This window comes from Mirounga leonina, unplaced genomic scaffold (genome assembly GCF_011800145.1).
Source record: "Mirounga leonina isolate KUSES-001 unplaced genomic scaffold, KU_Mleo_1.0 Mir_174, whole genome shotgun sequence".
NCBI lineage: Eukaryota > Metazoa > Chordata > Mammalia > Carnivora > Phocidae > Mirounga > Mirounga leonina.
This window is the reverse complement of record NW_023270451.1, coordinates 37,869,982-37,889,531: the sequence shown is the minus strand read 5'-3', so window position 1 is coordinate 37,889,531 and position 19,550 is coordinate 37,869,982. Positions and strand designations below refer to the sequence as shown.

General features: G+C 41.1%; 1 protein-coding gene across 1 annotated transcript in view; it reads right to left on the bottom strand.

Moving 5' to 3' along the window:
• DNAH11 (dynein axonemal heavy chain 11) overlaps positions 1-19,550 on the bottom strand; it is a 331,116-nt gene that overhangs the window by 177,750 nt on the left and 133,816 nt on the right. Inside the window, exons 34-40 of the mRNA XM_035021398.1 lie at positions 19,119-19,257; positions 15,050-15,142; positions 13,590-13,784; positions 12,602-12,679; positions 10,584-10,716; positions 7,537-7,664; positions 6,344-6,492 (exon numbers count right to left, since the gene is read on the bottom strand). Coding sequence (XP_034877289.1) covers positions 6,344-6,492; positions 7,537-7,664; positions 10,584-10,716; positions 12,602-12,679; positions 13,590-13,784; positions 15,050-15,142; positions 19,119-19,257 — 915 coding nt within the window. The remainder of the gene's footprint in view (positions 1-6,343; positions 6,493-7,536; positions 7,665-10,583; positions 10,717-12,601; positions 12,680-13,589; positions 13,785-15,049; positions 15,143-19,118; positions 19,258-19,550) is intronic.

The following is a 19,550-nucleotide window of genomic DNA, read 5'->3' as shown; positions in this document are numbered from 1 at the left end:
ATTTCTTGTGTAGAAAGTGCCTGGATTACTATTTGACATACAACAAGTTCTCAGTAAGTGCCATCCAGCACAGAGTTGGTTCAAGTCCGAGAACTGGGGTCAGACCCTGGCTCGGCCAATCTGAGCATCTCCTAACGGCACTAGAGTCCTACAGGGCCCAAGAGTTGGTGGCCAGTGCTCTGTTGGGTTACAACAAATTCTACCTCCACCCCCTGGTCTTTGGTGTCAGTAGGAGCAAAAGCCTATGTGGGGATGACTAGGGGCTGAAGCCTCAAGAGAGCCAGAGAAGGGGAAAAGGGCTTTGCATGACTTTAGTTCAACCAAACAGGGAGACATGGCAAAAGGTGATCTTGCAAGCCCTCCTAAAAAGGCCCCAAATGACCTCTGCTAGGGGTCAAGCACACCATATGGCCTAGGGAGTAAAAAAGTCTGTATTGTCAAATATAAACAATTTAAAATTTCACATATAAATTACAGATAAATTTTCATAGTTTGGAATAAAAATAGACATTAAAACATCGTGAATTCAGAAGAAGACACTATTACCTTCCAGCAATGGCAAAAACCGAAGATACAGATCTTTGTTGGCAATTCTTTCCACCTTACTTCATGAAAAAGTCCCTTATGGTTTCCAAGAAATGCTATACATTTGAACATGATCAAATGAAACAGTGCTATTATATGACATACACTGGAAGATGACATGCTAAAAGGTTATATTTATTTCTTACCTACGTGAGAGATTGTTGGTGCCCCTGCCTCAGGAAGTAGCCACATAGTGATGCCTTAATGCATCATCTTCATGCCAATATCCAGGTCACTAACAGAGCATCTTCACCTCTTCAGCGTTTGCAAATGTGGTTCCATATATTCAGCTGTGTTGCCCTGCCCTTCTTTAGAAGTGCTATTCACATGATCACATGACTCTAAGACCCTCGAGTTTGGAAACTACCTAGGTAGCCAAAGTTTTCAGGCTCCTGAAAACTTTTCAATGTATTACTCACGAGTCTGGGATTGGAATAGTGTCCTGGAGGAGAGCAGGAACTCATGAGAACTCTGGTTATATACGTGCCCCCCACAGTAAGCTGCAGGTTCTCCATCGTTCACGATGACCCGGAAAAATGGCAGAAGTTAGACATGCTGACCAGCAGCGTTATGCCGATGATTTCTAAATCTATTTTTGCAAATATATACAGGATGCCAAGATGGAAGGATGGGATTGCGGGGGTAAAAGCCAACAAGCTTGGGGTGCCTGGGTGGCTAGGTCAGTTAAGCACCTGCCTTCAGGTCAGGTTGTGATCCCAGGGTCCAGGGATCGAGCCCCACATCGGGCTCCCTGCTCAGCGGAGAGCCTGCTTCTCCCTCTGCCTCTGCCCCTCCACCCCGCTCATGCTCTCTCTCTCTCTTGCTCTATCTCAAATAAAATCTAAAAAAAAAAAAAGACAACCAGCTCATCCAATGCAGATCAGAAGATGAGAGAGACAAAATCAAAAGGATATTATGAAGTAATAAAGGAGTAAGTATGATTTAAAGGTGGGGCTCCCAAAACTTATCTTCCAGTAATCTCTTAGAATTAGACTAACTTCCAGAGATATTCCACCTTTTCCTATCATTATCTAGAAGTTGAGTAATACACCATTTGGTAGATCTCATTTTCAATTGTGTCTGCTTTAAATAATTTTAACATAAGGGACTTAAGTAATTTTAAGTTAAAGGACTTAAATAATTTTAAGTGAATTAAATAATTTAATTCCGAATGAATTCAAATAATTATCTGTTTGCTTTTCCTTTTCTATTCATTTAATCCCTTTTTATGCATTTCATCCCTTTCTAATGGGAATAAAAAATCTTGCTGGTAATTTTTTAGAAATTTTCTTCTAATGCCCATTCTTTCTCTATTTCTCAAGATCTCAACAGACATATATGAACTATCCAGCATTCATCTAGTAAACTTACTTAGGACTGAGAAGTAGAATAGTATTTGATTTCAATAGCCAGTCATGTGCTCATGTGATTTTAAGGATGTTTGTTGTCTGACATGATATGCTCTGTGTCTGTTAAGTGTGGATATAAAATTATTTTTTAGAATAGCTCAGTGAATTTAAAAAATGTCGAAGAAGCTTACATGATAATGATACTACTTTCATTCCTTAAATGGAATCACAGGGAGATGCCATAAACAAACTATTTTATCATCTCTTCTATCCATGATAACTTAGGGTTTCCCACAGTATGAGTTAAGAAAATGTATTTCCTAATTCCATTCACTGAAAGAGCCTAAAAGCAATGGCCTATTGGTAGCAATGAGCACACTTAGCATCGTTATCTGGGATTCTAAATACCATTCCTTATACAAAAAGTCGTTTCTTCTGGCTCCTTGGAGAAATGACGGAATCAGGCGAGGGGAAGGAAGAATGAAAGGAGCCAGAATCATGTTGGCTAGCCAGAAAGCCAAGCGCTCCAAGACTGAGGAGGAAAAAGTGAAAAAGAACATGTAAGGGGCTGGTTGGAAGGGGCTCTTGTTGGCAAATTTGGGACAAAGCGAGCGTTCAATAGGATCATGTTGGTAATGAATTCTAACCCACTGAACTGAAAGAAAAGAAACCATGAATAGAAAATGATGCCCATGAAGAAGGAAAGGGGGAGAGGGAAAGGGAGAGGGAGAGAGAGAGAGAGTGAGGGAGGGGGGAGAGAGAGAGAGAGAGAGAAAGTGAGAGAGAAAACGGAAGGGAGAAAGACAGGTGAGGGAAGGAGGGGATTAGGAGGAAAGAGGAGGAGGAATTCTTTTAGGAAAATGTCACCTCATCTATGTAAATAGAAGGAATGAATTAGAAAGTCACCACCTTGCAACCACCAATGGGTCACTCTTCTAGGCATCTGGCAGGTTACCCTCAAAACTGTCAATGTCATGAAAGAAAAAGGTGGGAGGATATTCTACATTAAAGGAGAAAACACAGACAGGTAGATGCAATGCATGATCCTTGTTTTGACACTGGATTTAAAAAAAACAAAACCAAAGACAAAACCTACCAAGGAAATTTCTCAGTTAACTGAAAAAATTTGAAAAATTACTGTTTAACACATAATACTGTATCCAGAACAAATATTTTAGTATGTTAACTGTACTGTGTTCATGTAGGACAATATCCTAGAGTTCTTAGGGAAGAGATGCTCAAGTTCACAGTGGTGAAGGGGCTTAATGTCTGCAGATACTTTTGCAAAAATAAGTAAAAGGAGAAAATATGCCTCTATGCCTGTGTGAGAGTGTGTGTGTACATTCAGAGAGAAAGTAAATGTAGGACGATGCTAACAATTGGTACCGTAGAAAAAAAGTGTAGAGTGTACTACTACCATTTCAGAGTTACTGTAATTTTCAACACTTTCAAGTTAAAAAGTTGGGGGAAATTGAGACCTCAGATACTGGTTTGGAAAACTAGGTTGATAATTTTATCTCAGAACGTAATTAAGGATTGAATGAGTCAATACATGCAAAGCTACCCTGTAATTAATATTATGACATTAAAGGTAGCAATGTACCCAATAAATATGGAGTGAAAACATGTCCCCCAATCTGAAAAAGCCACTTTTCTGTAGTACATTTAAAGATTCCGGTGGTAGGAAGTAAAAATATAAAAGTATCCTTTAGGGAAGATTCCCATTGTTTTGGATAATGAGTCTGTGGTCACACACATGAAAATTAAAACTTACCCACTGATTCTGGGTCAAAGAAAAACCTCCATAAAAATAAAGTGTAATGGTGAAGACAGAGTTGTTTAACTTTCATAGGAATGCAAATTGGGTGCTTTTTCTAATCGAGTAAGACTCTTTGACTTACTAGATAAAAGTTCTTCTTGAAATAAGGATTTAGACAGCTTTTATTAGCACGAATCTCCATGTGATGCTACTGAGACCCTGGGAATTGCGAGGTTCATGACTGAAGCCAGACCAAACCCAGAGGGGTGAGGGGTCCCCTGAAGGAAACAGGGTGTGGGGAATGCCTCTGCTCTCTGTCTGGGGGGGGATCAAGGGATATTGGAGATTCTCTGTTAGCCAGCCCCAAACCCATAGGAGCATCCTAGAAGACAGTCTGAATCCTAGCTGGGGAAAGGACCTATTAGCTCAAGAAGAACTCTCCATTTCAGGCTTTTGAAAATGACCCCTTCCCCAGACAGATCCAATAAAACCTGTTAAAACAGAAGCGTGGGCATGACTCTACTTTGCTGTGGTGAGACCTCGAGTGAACAAATCAGTGTCCAGAGAAAGCAGCCTGGAGAAGTGCCATCAGCCAAGCATCTGGCAGGGAACAGAGGTCATCCTCAATCAGGGTAACAGGGAAGGATCTAGAAGGCAAAGGTGGGCATGGAGCAGGGAAACGAAGGGAGAGAGCTGTGCCACAGGTATCAACTGAGGAACGGTTAGCGTACGTGTGCATGCAAGGACAAGGGAACGAAGGACTACCAGTGTGCAAGGGACGGATTGTACAGAGACATTTTAGAGGACAGTGACCTGCCATCGAGGGACACAGTCATCCTGATGCGACGCTGCAGGGAGGGAGCCAGGGAAATAAATAGCCTGACCTCACTTTCCTCTCTCTCCCTCTCATTTCCTGCCAGGGCTCCTCATGGGCCAAGCCAACCGGGAGCCGGATGGCAAGGAGCCCACTGAAGTGGCTCTGGGGTCAGCCTGCACAGCCCGGACAGCGTCTGGGGTCAACAGAAGATTCTGGCACCAGCAGCACACCGGGCACAAGCACGTGTCACTCGCGGAGGTCAAGCATTATTTCCGCAGCTCCTAGTGGAAATGCTAGGGGCGGCAACACGTGACCTCCAGGATGAATTCTGGGAAGCGTAAGCATCTGAAGAGCAAGCAGGAGGGCACAGTCAACCTGTTCTGAATCAAAGCATTACCGCTATTCGTGTGTGGCTATTATACACATACATACGAATATGCATGTGTTTATAGGACATATTAATATATTTATATAAATGATTTATTTATGTCTCAGTGCTCCATATGAATTTTTTTTTTAAGATTTTATTTATTTATTTGAGAGAGAGAATGAGATAGAGAGAGCATGAGAGGGGGAAGGGTCAGAGGGAGAAGCAGACTCCCTGCCGAGCAGGGAGCCCGACGCGGGACTCGATCCTGGGACTGCAGGATCATGACCTGAGCCGAAGGCAGTCGCTTAACCAACTGAGCCACCCAGGCGCCCTCCATATGAATTATTGTTATTACTTATTCACTTATTTGACAAATACTGAGTTCTTAACTTGTACAAGGTGTGAACAGGGTAATGTCCAACTAAAATTGACAAATCATACAGGTGCTAATTTCATTCTCTTTAAATTAGCCTATTCAATTAGCTTTCAATTTATTTGCTAATACTTTCTTCAAACGATCACATAAAATTTTAGTTTTAAAACCAAGACTGGAAAAAGAAATATTCACAACAATAAAAACAAAACCAAACTAGATTTAAAACCTAGGCAAAAGACTGAAATAAGCATTTCTCCAGGGAAAATACGCAAATGGCCAAGGAGCACATGAAAAGATGCTCGATATGACTAATCATTAGGGAAATAAATAAATCAAAACCAGTGTGACATACCATTTCACACCCATTAGGATGGCTGTCATAAAAAATAAAGAAAATTACGAGTGTTGGCAAGAATGTGCAGAAACTGGAACCTTGTACACTGTTGGAGGGAACACAAAATAGCGCAGCCACTATGGAAAACAGGATGGTGGCTCCAGTGAAAATTAAAAATAGAATTACCACATCATCTAGAAAGTCCCCTTGTGGGTATGTATCCAAAATAATTGGAAGCACTCAAGAATATACCTGTATGCCTATGTTCACAAAAGTATTTGCAACCATCAAAAGGCAGAAGCAGCCCAAGTGCCTATCAACAGATGAATGGATAAGCAAAAGGTGTTGTATACATACAATGGAACATCATTCAGCCTTAAAAAGGAAGGAAATTCTGGAACATGCTATAACACGGATGAACTCTAAAGGCATTATGCTAAGCTAAATAAGCCCGCCACAAAAAGACAATCACCGTATGATTCCAGTTATAAGAGGTACTTAGCAGAATCAGATTCAGAGAGGCAGAAAGGAGAAAGGGACTGAGGGCAGGGCATACTGGGTGGTTACTGTTTAATGGGGACGGGGCTTCCGTTGAGGAGGATGAAGAAAGCTACGAAGATGGATGGGGCTGATGGTTGTTTCACAGTGTGAATGTACTTAATGCCCCTGAACTGTACACTTAAATATGGTGAAAGTGGTTTGGGTTATGAATATTTTACCACAATTAAAAAAAAAAAAAAAAGCAGTACTCACGGATTCCAGCCCAGATCTTGTGGGTTCACATACAGAATACCAGCTCTGGAAACAGTAGCCGGGGTTGCGGTCCGCAAGTGATGAATCTCAAAGAGCAGCCTCATGGAGGGGGTAAGTGCTATGCGCTCATTGCTGGCTAAGGTCAGCACCTGGACAGACCAGCACAGCAGAAAAGAGGCACTGTCGTTGGGGGGCAAAGGCTATGCGGCTAACTCCCCAGAACACCACCAAGTACTCCCTCTCCCGAGCCCCCAGTACAAGTGCCAAAAGCAATGAGCTCACTCTCCCGAGTCTGAAGAGCGGTCTGCATAAAGATCTCGGTTGATCCCAGAGGGGAGCTCACTGACCCTTGAGGAACAAACTCCCCAATACGGACTCATTCATGCCAACCTTTAAACGTCTGCGGTAATTACTACTAAATAGGAGACATTTGTTCTAAGAGTTGATTACATGAAAAGGCCTGAATACCACACAAAAAAATAAACTTTCTTTAGAATCTGAAATACCACAATTACCAATTGTGCTATAGAAACTCATGCAAGTATAAAGATCTCAGACCTACATTTTATGATGAACAATGTCTTAATGCAGAAAGCGGTAATTACCGCTCATTTAAGGGGGTTAGTAATTCTGTTCTGTAGCAAGGATGATTGCCTATTTCTTTCTCCTGACCCTAACCACAGACCTTGTGTTGCTTTAAGTGCTGTCTCCCGGACCTGGACTATCACTTTTTGTCTTTGTTGGGAATGCTGGATCAGCCACAGCAAAATGCTTAGAAATGCATTTACACTCATTCTGTAGCCATAGGAATTACTTAATTTTAATAGCTATATTTCATCAATTTACATAGGGCACAAACTCGTCCTTTTACTATCCAAGTATTGCATACTTAACCAAAGACATAGTAATTTATGCCTGGCTCTTAGAAAATGGTGAGGCGTGTATGAACTAAATTCTCAGATGTATATCTCTCTTTAAAGGTGGTTAAATTTATGCAGACAAGAAAAATGTCTTTCCCTTCAATTCTTTACCAGCGAAATTAAGAGAACTATCAGGATAGTGCCACTTACCAAAATAGCAATTACATAAAGAACATTAGGTTAATGATTAAAAACTAGCATTCAAATCAACAAGTGAAAAGATCTTCCTACACTCCCAGTGTGATATTTGTTTAGCTAAAAGGTATTATTCACCTTGTTGTCATCCATGACAGTATTTAGTGACTCAATCCACATGGGATCAATATCTCCATCCAGGATGATCCATTTTGGTCCATCATGCTTAAGATTTGCTTGTTCTCGCAGAATGGATGAGAAGAGACCTATACATTAAGAGTAAATGATCCACAAGAAAAAATGCTCCAACACTTGCCATCAGGGAAATACAAATCAAAACCACAGTGAGATACCACCTTACACCAGTTAAAATGGCTAAAATTAACAGGACAGGAAACAACAAATGTTGGCGAGGATGTGGAGAAAGGAGCACCCTCTTACACTGTTGGTGGGAATGCAAGCTGGTGCAGCCACTCTGGAAAACAGTATGGAGGTTCCTCAAAACATTAAAAATAGAGCTACCCTATGACCCAGCAATTGCACTACAGGTATTTACCCCAAAGATACAGATGTAGTGAAAAGAAGGGCCATATGCACCCCAATGTTCATAGCAGCAACGTCCATGAGAGCCAAACTGTGGAAGGAGCTGAGATACCCCTCAACAGATGAATGGATAAAGATGTGGTTCATATATACAAGATAATATTACTCAGCCATCAGAAAGGATGAATACCTATCATTTACACTGACATGGATGGAACTGGAGGGGATTATGCTAAGTGAAATAAGTCAATCAGAGAAAGACAATTATCATATGGTTTTACTCATATGTGGAATATAAGGAATAGCAGAGAGGACCATAGAGGAAGGGAGGGAAAACTAAATGGGAGGAAATCAGAGAGGGAGACAAACCATGAGACTCTTGACTCTGGGAAACAAACTCAGGGTTTCAGAAGGGAGGTGCATGGGGGAATGGGGTAACTGGGTGATGGGCATTAAGGAGGGCACGGGATGTGATGAGCACTGGGTGTTATAGGCAACTAATGAATCACTAAACACTATATCAAAAACTAATAATGTACTCTATGTTGGCTAACTGAATTTAAAAAAAAAGAGTAAATGATCCTAATAGAGTTGTGTGCTGTTTATTTCTAAAATAAACTGCTATTATTTCTATAGGCAGCTCTTTTATTAAGTAAATAAATTTGCTGTACATTTGCTGCCTCTTTCTGCTGGGCAGTGTGGGATACCTTTTGAGCTACACCTGGACTGCAGACCAATGGGCAGGTTTCACTTCCATGAGGATGCGCCTTACCTTCTCGGAGGCTTTCCCACAGCTCCGTGAAGATGACAGTAGCTTTCTTGAAGAACATGTGTGGGGATTTATAGAGGGTAACATACATGCAGCTCAAAACTTACACCAAATGAAGACATTATCCTTTTCCATGTACATATATTCAGTATCTATTTTAGGCCAAATACTAGTTTATTTAACCTTTCTCCGTTTTTCTATAACCAATATTCATGGGATAGAATTCTGAAGCTAATTCAGAGGTGTTTTACATTTCTTTGAGAAATTTGGTCATTGGCTTAGTACCTTACAAGATGAGAAGATAAAAACATTTTATTTATTTTTTAAAGATTTATTTATCTTGGGGGGGAGGGGCAAAGAGAGAGGGAGAGAGAATCCTTAAGCAGACTCCCCACTGACCACGGAGCTGGACGTGGGGCTCGATCCCAGGACCCTGAGATCACATCCTGAGCTGAAACCAAGAGTTGGACGGTCAACCGACTGAGCCACCCAGGCACCCCGATAAAAATATTTTAAACCCACAGTCCTTTTTGCTGTCACTACTTTTCCAGACATTGTATTACATGATGTATTTAATAATCATTGCTTTTTCAAAACTCAAGTATATAATATTATGAGAAAAACTGTTCTGATGCACGTATGTGGAAGGTTTTGTTTCCTGTGAAATATTTTGTGCAAAAATCAACAACAGTATGCAAAACCTACTACCATGACTCATTAAATTAAAAAAAAAAAAAAAGCCAGCAACGTTTTCTAATGATCACTGAGCTGAATGGCTTCCACAGGTTTTCAGCATAAACTGGTATTAGCCCTTTCCTGCCACAGTCCTTTAAAAAAAGATGATGGAAAGGCCAAGAGTAAAGTTTGATTGTCCCCAAATTAAGGAAAGAATGGATACACAGGGTAAGCAAACAGAGAATGGGGAGGCATGCTCCCATAGACAGGATCCTCAGCGAAGCCTTCTCTGATGTGGCATTTGACCAGACGCTTCCATAACTTAAGGCTGCAAACGGTGGGAACATCAAGTGCAGGGGGCCCTCGATGGGAAGATGCTTGGCATGTTCAAGGAAGAGCAAGGAGGCCAGAGTGTATGGATTATGGTAAGTGAGGAGGAGAGCACAGGAAATTAGATCGGAGCTGGGGGATGAGGGCTCTCTTCTCATAGAACCTTGTAAACCTGGGATAAAGGTTGGATTCTAAGGGAGATGGAACCCACAGGAAACTGCAAGCAGGGAACTTGTATTTTGAAGAGCGCCCTCTGTCTGTTATGTGGAAAATGAACTGCAGGGAGACCAGACAGAGAAGGCAAAGGGTACTGGAAGACAATAGATTATTTAAAGGTAAAGCCTAAAGGATTTGCTGTGAGGTTGGATGTAAGGTGTGAAAGGGAGAAAGGACTCAAAGATGATGCCAACGTTAGTGCATTTACTGAAATGGGAAGTAACAGATTTGAACAAAAGGATCTGCTCGTCTACAAATACTTTCAGGACAAGAAACATGTCCCCTTAACTTTCATCCCTGGTGCCTAGAATAATGTCTGCCTGAAACTCAGTCCGTGTCTTGCATCAGATACTTTACAAATTCTCCTGAGGCATTCAAGTTCACTTCTTGCCTGGTTTACAGGGAGCCCTGATATAATTAACGTGGGATAAAATACACAGCTCTGAGCATAAACTTGCTGAATGCAAATTGACCACTTATTCAAATCTGGTTTTAATTTACTGGTTATAAATGCTGTTGTGAGCTACTCCATTTCCAATAATGCCAACACGTAAACAATAAATCTACCACTATGACTGAAATTGGCCTGAACTGAGAAATGGTTTTCTGGATAAAAAAATTTTTGCACTCGTAACGGGGAAATACTACTTGCCATCTTTCCATTCTCGAGTAGCGTGATGTATGAAACCAAAGAGTTCATCTGTTGTCACAGCTTTGGGGTTTAAGTCATTCCAAGTAGGTTTTTGTTTCATGTTAACATATGTTCGGTTCAGTGTTCTCAAAATCTGAAGGGAAGAAGGAAAAAGCTAAGAAAATTAATACTCCTGTAAAGCAGATGGAAAGCAAATGATTTCTAAAGGATTTTCCTTCCCTAGATATTCTGTGTATTAAGTATGGGGAAAAACTGACATGTGCACATTTTCATTACCGTCTTGAAAAATGTACTCCTACCATCTCTTAGGATCTTTTTACCGGATTCTTTGAACCATGTAGACTAGAGGAACTCACTCTATCACTTAAAATTTTTAACCCTGTGTGCAAATAAGTCAACAAGTGTTCCTGTTCATGTTATGAAAATCCACTCTGCCCATAGGTAGGCGCATCAGAACCGCTCAGAGGGTGTTAAGACACAGATGGCAGGGCCTAAGGATCGGCATTGCTAATAACGTCCCAGGTGACGCCTGTGATGCTAGTTTGGACATGTTCTAACACCCAGGGACCTAAAGCAATAGTTCTTAGCAGGAGATGCTCTGCACTTGAGAAAGAGGGCACGCTACTGACCAGAGGCCACGGATGCTGCTCAATAGCCTACAATGAACACACGGGACAGCCTCCATGACAAAGAGTAATCAGACCCAGCATGGCAACCGTGAACGCAGCTGAGAAACTCTCATCTGGATAACTGAGCAAAAGAAGCCTTGAGGATTAAGAATTTACCAGATAGATGCTTTATCTATGTCTGTTTAATTAATTGACACCTTATGCCAAATATCTGTCCCAACTATCCTTTTTGCTTTCTCTGAAAAGCCATGACTTTTATTTTAGGTATTTATCATTTCCTAATCGACTCACAGGCGTTCAAAGGACTGATAAACAATTGCCAAATACTTTGGAACAGTAAGTTGCTAAGTAACATGGCCCTGAGCTCCAGTGTTCTAGTTCTATCAGCTTAAGTAAAGGTTGGATAGAACAGAATCAGTGAAGACTAGATGAAAGAAATTGAATGCTTTAGGAATATTAAGCTTGTATTTTTAGAAACCATTAATCTACTGGAAATAATAGAATTTAATTTTATCCTTCCCTGAACCATGGCCCACATCTGAAACTTACTCTAACAAAATAATTACAGGTCTATCAGTTATCTACTTCAATATTTCAATTCTTACATTTTTCACTAGAAAATTCTGATACTAGGCCTCCCTTTGCAATTGTCCCACTTTGGGTTCGGATCTAATACTGGCAAGTTCTATACACTCATGCTCTAAAGTCTTATATGCCCAGTCTGATTATTTTTAGTCTTTGGCTACTCAATATGTTTATACCCAAGCACCCTGAATTAAAATGCATGCAGTTCTGCATATACCGTCTGCCAACCAAGAAAATAAGTATGTTGCCAGGATTGTCAGTAAGATCAAACAAAATCAAGCAGGGAGGTAAAAAATGGGGATAATAATACCCAGAGCATATCATTGCCGTGCACAATAAATTACACATAATGCACCCAACAGCACATAACAGGTACCCCCAAAATATGGGTTTTGCTGTCTCCCTTTTCAAGTTTTCTTTTGCCCCTACAGAGGGCTCTGTTTCTGAGAAAGTACTGAAGGAAAATATTTGGGTTTTTCTTAGTGATATGGGAAGGAGAATCTAAAATAACTTGGGAGAGATAAAGTAGTTTTGATAAATATGGAAAGCCCAATCTTCTCTTAGCTTGCTTTTCCTATTTGAACACAAGGTTCTATGTGTTACATTCTCCCCGCCGCTAATATGAAAAAAAAAAAAAAAAAAAAAAAACAGTGTCCATGGATCAAAAAGGAGTATCAGAGACTTGGATTCCAACTCAAAATTATGGGGGACTTTGATGAAGGGAACTCTTCAGGAGAAATGAAAATATGCCCGACCAAAATGTGTTCCTTCCGTGGCTGAAAACGAACAGGCAATTTACCATACCTTACTCTTTCCCGTGCCTGCATTTCCAACCACAAAGACAGAGTGCCGCACGGCCAACAGCTCCTCAAGCTGGACAACCTGCCGACCAAACAGTCAGTCACTGGTTCCTTTAATGAGTTGGTCATTTAAAAACAAAGCAAAAAAACACAAAAACAAGAACCTGGCTGCCCCCACCCGCTGAAAAAAATCCCTACCCATTTTTTGCTTAATTCTTGGCTGACAACTCAAGCCAGCTCCCACTGACAAAATTATGTTCCAGGAAAGTTAAAATAGATGACAAGTGCAAACTACAGTTTCTCCTCAATCTCCCCAAGTACAACATGGGAGTAAGAATGAAGACAAACCATTACTCAGTGAGTCCTGGCCACAGGCAGAGTGGGGTACATTAGTACTTGGTACGTGGCAGGAATTACTTACAAAACCAATGACTTCACGAAGTGCTGAACAAAAACAGTACAAGACTTATTACCCACACCTGAGTAATGACTTACATCCTTGACAATATCTAAAAGAGATATTCTCTAAGTGTATTTTAACGTCTGTGTATTCACTACACCCAAATTGAGCATGCATATGGACAAGCCCTTGAGAAGTCAGATGTCACACATGTTGACATTTCTTTCCCCACTAAAAGCACGTACTAAGGATTTACTTCCAAGTTTCTCTAAGATGGAGAGAAGAGAGCAAAATTAATTTCTGATGCATGTCACCAAGAACAATGAAGAAATTTTACCAACTGAACAAAAGTATGCTTACACTTAAAACCATGACTTATTCGTATGTTCCTTCTCACAGAATTGAACTACAAAATAATTATTTCTGTTTACTGTGTAAAGCCTGTCGGGTTAGAATGCTTTAAAGAACATATTAAGATTGCATGAAGGTCCGTGGAATATGTAAGTTAACGTTTTGGTTAAAGATCACTTAAATAGAGTAATTCTCACTGCAAATCCCAAGAGCTGCCATGAAAAGCACATGCTCCTTTTACTTTAAGAAGGAAGCTCTCCTCAGGCTGCAGGTGGAGCTCCAGGGCGGACTGCCTGACCATCTGTTCGAAGTGTGGCGCTCTCCTCCGGGGTACATCCAGGGCTGGAAAGAGGTCACCAACCAGGCCCAGAAACACAGGAATGTCGTCGGTCACTATTTTAGGCAAATTGAAGTCCCTCAGTGCTCTCATGAGTACCTAGAAAGAAAACACTTTATTGAAGAAGCTGATACAGGGTGTAATAAGCAGCTTGACAACTGAAGATGTTATTTTTAAACCTTAAATCTAAAGCATGGGATATTGATACTGGTCCTCCATGAGGATGGCACTCTATCTATAGGAAGGGTAAATGCTTCCAGGTTCACATATCAGAACACGAGAAGGCTCTGCGGATATCACAAACCTCAGACTCAAGTCAGGAAGGAGGCTCTGTTCCTGCAACTCCCTGTTTTGATCTTGACAGAGAGTCTGAGGCCCTTCCCTCCTTGATCCCCAGACTCCAGGATACAAATTAACCAGGCCCATTGGATCATTTTGTTCAAAGAGAATCTCTGAGAATCTCAGAGTGATAAACTGAACCATTTTTAGTTTGCGTATTTGTTCTGTATTGGCTGAAAACCAAAGAGGGCTTTAGATTTTAAAAGCAGTAACTTGAACATCAGCATGACTTTTACAGAAAGGTAAGCAATCCAACAGTAACAACACAGCAAAGAAATGCAAGAAAATCCCTACCCAGTGGTTAATTATGACTGAGAGGAAGAGAAAGAAGTATTATGGAAGTAGAAAATTATGTAAGTATCCTTTAACGTGAAAAGAAACTCATAGGAATAGATTTTTTCAGCTTCTCAAGCCGTACAGAATATGTACAGTGTTGCATATCCACTATTCTCACTCTGTAATAAAGGAAAAACGCTTCCGAAAAACTCAGAGAAGGCTGTTACTGTTTCTCACCAGCAGGGATAGAACATTGCCCCAGAGGCTCTGACTAATCACCTGAGCATTTCACTGGTGTCAGGCGACCATTCTGCCTGTTCCATTCCTCACGCTCATCGTACAGCCCATGAGAGGAACACATTTTGCTCCATGAGATCATGTGTTCGCAGACTTTTCAGGATTAATTTCCCAAATCAATTAATCAGATTCTCTAAATGTTCCTCAGAGGAAATCAACCAGTGATTGCTGAATTATTTGATTATGACTGCCAAAATATTTTTTTGTAGCTGATATTTCAAAAGCACCTAGAAAATCCCCTTTTCTTTCCTGTATTTATATCCTTATACTCAAGAATAGTTATCTTTTATAACATAAGAAATGCCAGTCCTCAGGATATTCTATGTGAAACAGAGATTCTATTTGTTCAAAGTTGCGCTAGGCATGGCCCACCATCCGGGTGTATACTCTCATTTCTGTGAAGCTGTTGAGCTACTCACGCCACAAAACCAAGTTAGCACTGTGGTCGGTACCTGATCTTCGGGTCTATTTTTATCTCCTCGTTTCAGGGAGCCAGCTACAACCAAGACAGATTTAATAGTGCGAAGTCCCCAGTCATAATGATCCTAAAAATCAAAACATAGGTTATATTTTCTCAAACATTTTATGAGGCAGTAAGTTTCTCATTCCAGGGGTAGAAGCCAAAAGCTCTAAGGAAAGAGTTCAGACAAATCCATGCTCTAAGGATGTGAAGTAGTGTTTTCCCTCTTCTCTTTCCAACTGTGAAAACCATGTCCCTTCAGTCTCCTCCTGCCTCTTCCCCCTGGCTCTTCACCTCTGTCAGCAGAGCTCTGCCCAAAGCACTGAGCTGCAGCGTGTGCCCCAGGCTCCAGCCGTCTTCCTGGCTCTTCTCCCCCCAGAAACCTCCTAACTCAGGAGTTGAATGACCTGCACGTTTTCACCTCCAAACATGGCCCCGTGAGTCCATCCCTCCCAGCCCCAGATCTCTATTCGTCCTAAGGACTCTACCTCTTCATCACTTGGGCACGCCAGCACCGATGTTGGTGTTGAATACAGTCCAAGCTCTAGTATTAAAATTCAGTGATAAAATAGTACCACTCTGCTTTGAGACTTTTACAGAATCCCGATGGAAGATGCCTTTCACAGGCTCGGGGCTCCTGGAGGACAGAGCCCAGATCTGTTCCCTTTTGTCTTCTAGGTCTCAGCATGGGGCACTGCCCAGGGCAGGTGCTCAGTAAAGGGACAATGAATTAACGGACTGATCACATACAACAGGCCTACTGTCTTTTGCCTTTCATCTACAACCCACAGAGTGAGAACCCTTCTCTCAACTATCTCCCAACTATGCCTGTGGGAAAATCACCACCCTCTCCAAGTATCGTCATCTATAAAAAGGCACATAAAAGAATCTAACCACTCTACAGGGCTGTTGTAGGAACAAAATGAGTTAATGCTTTGTGGGCAATGAAACAATATATCCATGTATAAATATGTTCTTCAATCCATTAGTGCATTAGTAAATTCAATTTAGTAGGTCTTGACCATCATTTCTGCTGGTAATAAAATAGAACAGAATAGAATGAAACATTCCAGAATGCGTTGCAAATAGGAAGGGTAAGAAGTGTCGGGTGAAAATTGTTTCACAGCCGTGCATATGACATACATGGGTGTGTCTGGAGTCTCAGCAGAAGTAGTAGTTTATATGCTGGGTGATGGAGAGCCACTGATGCAAAAGTAGACTAGGGCTTGTGGAGAAGTGGAAAGGGTGAAGGACCAGAGCGTGAAAGCCAGAGAGATTGGGAAGGGGGCTTAGTCAGTGCAGTAAGAACATTAAAGGAGAGGAGGTAGAAGAAATTCTGGACAGAGGTTTAAGAGAAGTTGGTGACCCTCCTAAACATGTCAATGCAACGAGTACTACAATAACCTTCACCATTTTCATTATGTCACTCCGTTAGTCAGAAATGTCCACTGGTTTAACTATAGGAAACAAACTGAGGGTTGCTGAAGGGGAGGAGGGTGGGAGGATGGGGTAACTGGGTGATGGGCATTAAGGAGGGCACAGGATGTGATGAGCACTGGGTGTTATACCCAACTAATGAATTATTGAACTCTACTTTGGAACTAATGAGGTACTGTATGTTGGCCAATTGAATTTAAATAAAAATGAAATTAAATTAAAAAAAATGTCCACTGGTGGGGCACCTGGGTGGCTCAGTGGTTTAAGCATCTGACTCTTGATTTCAGCTCAGGTCATGATCTCAGGGTCGTGAGAGAGCCCACATCGGGCTCCATGCTCAGCTGGGAGTCTCCCTGAAATTCTCCCTCTCCCTCTCCCTCTGGCCCCTTCCCCCTCAACACTTGCATTCAAAAGTAAACAAATAAGTAAATTTATTTATTTTTTTAAAAATGTCCACTGGTTCTTCTCAAATCTATTCCTACAGCTTAGAAACATATCAGTGACTATTCCTAACTCAGCCCTTCTGTCCTGGTCTCCCTGCCTTCCCTCATCTCATCCATGACACTCGTCTAGTTGGAGAGCATTTCCCTTGATTGTTCTAACTTTATGCCCAACACCTCCCTCTTAAAACCATGATCATTGTCTCATCCTTCATTTTCTTCTCATTTTTATTTCACGTAAACTGAGTCTCCTAAGTTCTCTGCACTCAGAAATCTGAGTGCACTTGCTTCATTTGCTCTTGTTTACTTTCTTCATCATCTCCAGCAACAAACATAATACTTGGATATAGGAAATGCTCACTAAATGTTTAAATACAACCATTGGGAATGGATGTGGTTGTAACTCTGTGTTGCCTGGGTTCAATGACATTCTTTTCTTCTGACTTCTGACCATTATAAAATTAAAATGAACTCCTTGCAAAAATAAAAAGGATACTACAAACAGGGAGAAAAATAAAAAATAGTCTTATTACCCAGAGACACTAATTAAAAATCACAATATATTTTCCAGGCACACACACACGTAAGTAAATATATAAAATGCACAGAGTCTAAAATAAGAAAACACATGCAAGTTGTACATCACATCAAGTTTGGAATGCTGTTTTCTGCATGCAACGCTGCCATCAACATTTTTCCATACCATTAAATTCACTATGATTTCCCCCCAGCATGTAGATTTACAGTTATTAAAATGACAACATGAATCTCTCTCTCAGATCCCAATTCCACCTCAACAACAGGTAATTTAAAATGAGTACACCTGTCAGTACAGGTAACTATGTGGTTCTAACTGTGGCATTTTAATACTTCCACGCTGGAAAAGCTGCAAAGTAATATCACCAGGAATTAATGAACGGTCATCAAAAGACCAAAGTCAGAGGTGACCACAAAGCTGAATTTAAAAATCAGGAGGCTGATAACCTATGTCATTTGTAACATATCAGCAACTTTGGCGAAACAGCAAGCAGCCCGGGACTGGACAGGAATAAAGGGCACAGCACAAGGAAGAATCAGTGGTACTGGAACAGTCTTATAGGGTGCCAGATGGCAGCTACCCTTGCGGTGAGCACAGCCAAAGGTAGACATATCGAATCACTCTGCTGTGGACCTAAAACGAATGTAGCATCATTTTCAACTATACCAAAAAAAAAAAAAACCAAGGTAGTGAAGAGCGTAAAGAGTATGTTTGACCCACTTCAGAGACTAGGGACTTGTAGAGCAAAAGTAAAAACAAAAAACAGCCAACCCCACCTTCAAATAAAACATTACCAGCAAAATAAGAGAAATTTTAATTTAAAATTTCTTGAGGGGTTCTTCTGAGAATCAGCTTTTGCTTCTTTAAGATTTTATTTATTTTTTTGACAGAGAGAGACATAGCGAGAGCAGGAACACAAGCAGGGGGAGTGGGAGAGGGAGAAGCAGAGGCTTCCTGCCGAGCAGGGAGCCCGATGCGGGGGCTCGATCCCAGGACCCTGGGATCATGACCCAAGCCGAAGGCAGACGCTTAATGACTGAGCCACCCAGGCGCTCCAGCTTTTGCTTCTTTTGATTCTGAGAATCAGCTTTTGCTTCTTTTGATTCTTATGAACACTCCTGCCATCTCTTACTAGAAAATAATGTTCTCACCAAGAAAGGGAGACATCATAAAATTCCATGTATAATTACAGCATTGCTGAAGGTTAAAGAAAATCACAGAGCCCACTGATAAAAATTACATGAAGTACCAATAAAACAGTCGACTTAAGGGGCGCCTGGGTGGCTGTCGGGTAAGTGTCTACCTGCAGCTCAGGTCATGATCCTGGGGTCCTGGGATTCAGCTGGCTGGTGGGTCGGGGTCAGGCTCCCTGCTCAGTAGGGAGTCTGCTTCTCTCTGCCCCTCCCCCCCATACTCTCTCAAATAAATAAACTCGTTTAAAAAAGGTCAACCTAAAATGTCTCAAGTTTAATTTTAGAAAAAAATTTAAAACTGTAAAATAAAGATTTTCAAAATTTTCTAGAAAATAAAAAATTACTCCAAGATGTCTAACCGTCATGTGAGTGATAAATTACCCAGCATCTATATTTCCAAAGCAGTTTTAATGGGATATAAACACCAAGCCAAAGGAACAAAAAGCCCCTCACCTGCTTGGAGAGAAGCCCCCTGCAGAGCGTGTACAACGTAAGGAACTTGCGGGCTAATGAGCGAGCGTCTGCAAACCCTTCAGTGACTAACATGATTTCACAGATTAGCTCACTGTCAGGGGCCACCATGGCACAGGGCCTAAAAAGTAAGTAAGAAATTTAGCTTTATTATGTTATCAGGTAGTAAGTACACATTGCCGAAATCAATTGATTAATTTGTATCCACATTCTCACCATTCCCAAGCAGCTCACAATTACCTCTGTTCGTCACGGTTAACAAGACCCCTCACTTCAACTAAAAAATGTCCCGTTTGTTTCTAGATATGTAGAAAACTATGGAATGTGTGAGAAAGGCAGAAGAATGGGTGTAGGAGTTTAAGGGAAATCTGTAGTATATCCAGTAAACTCCTACAAGTTGTCACTGCAGAAAGA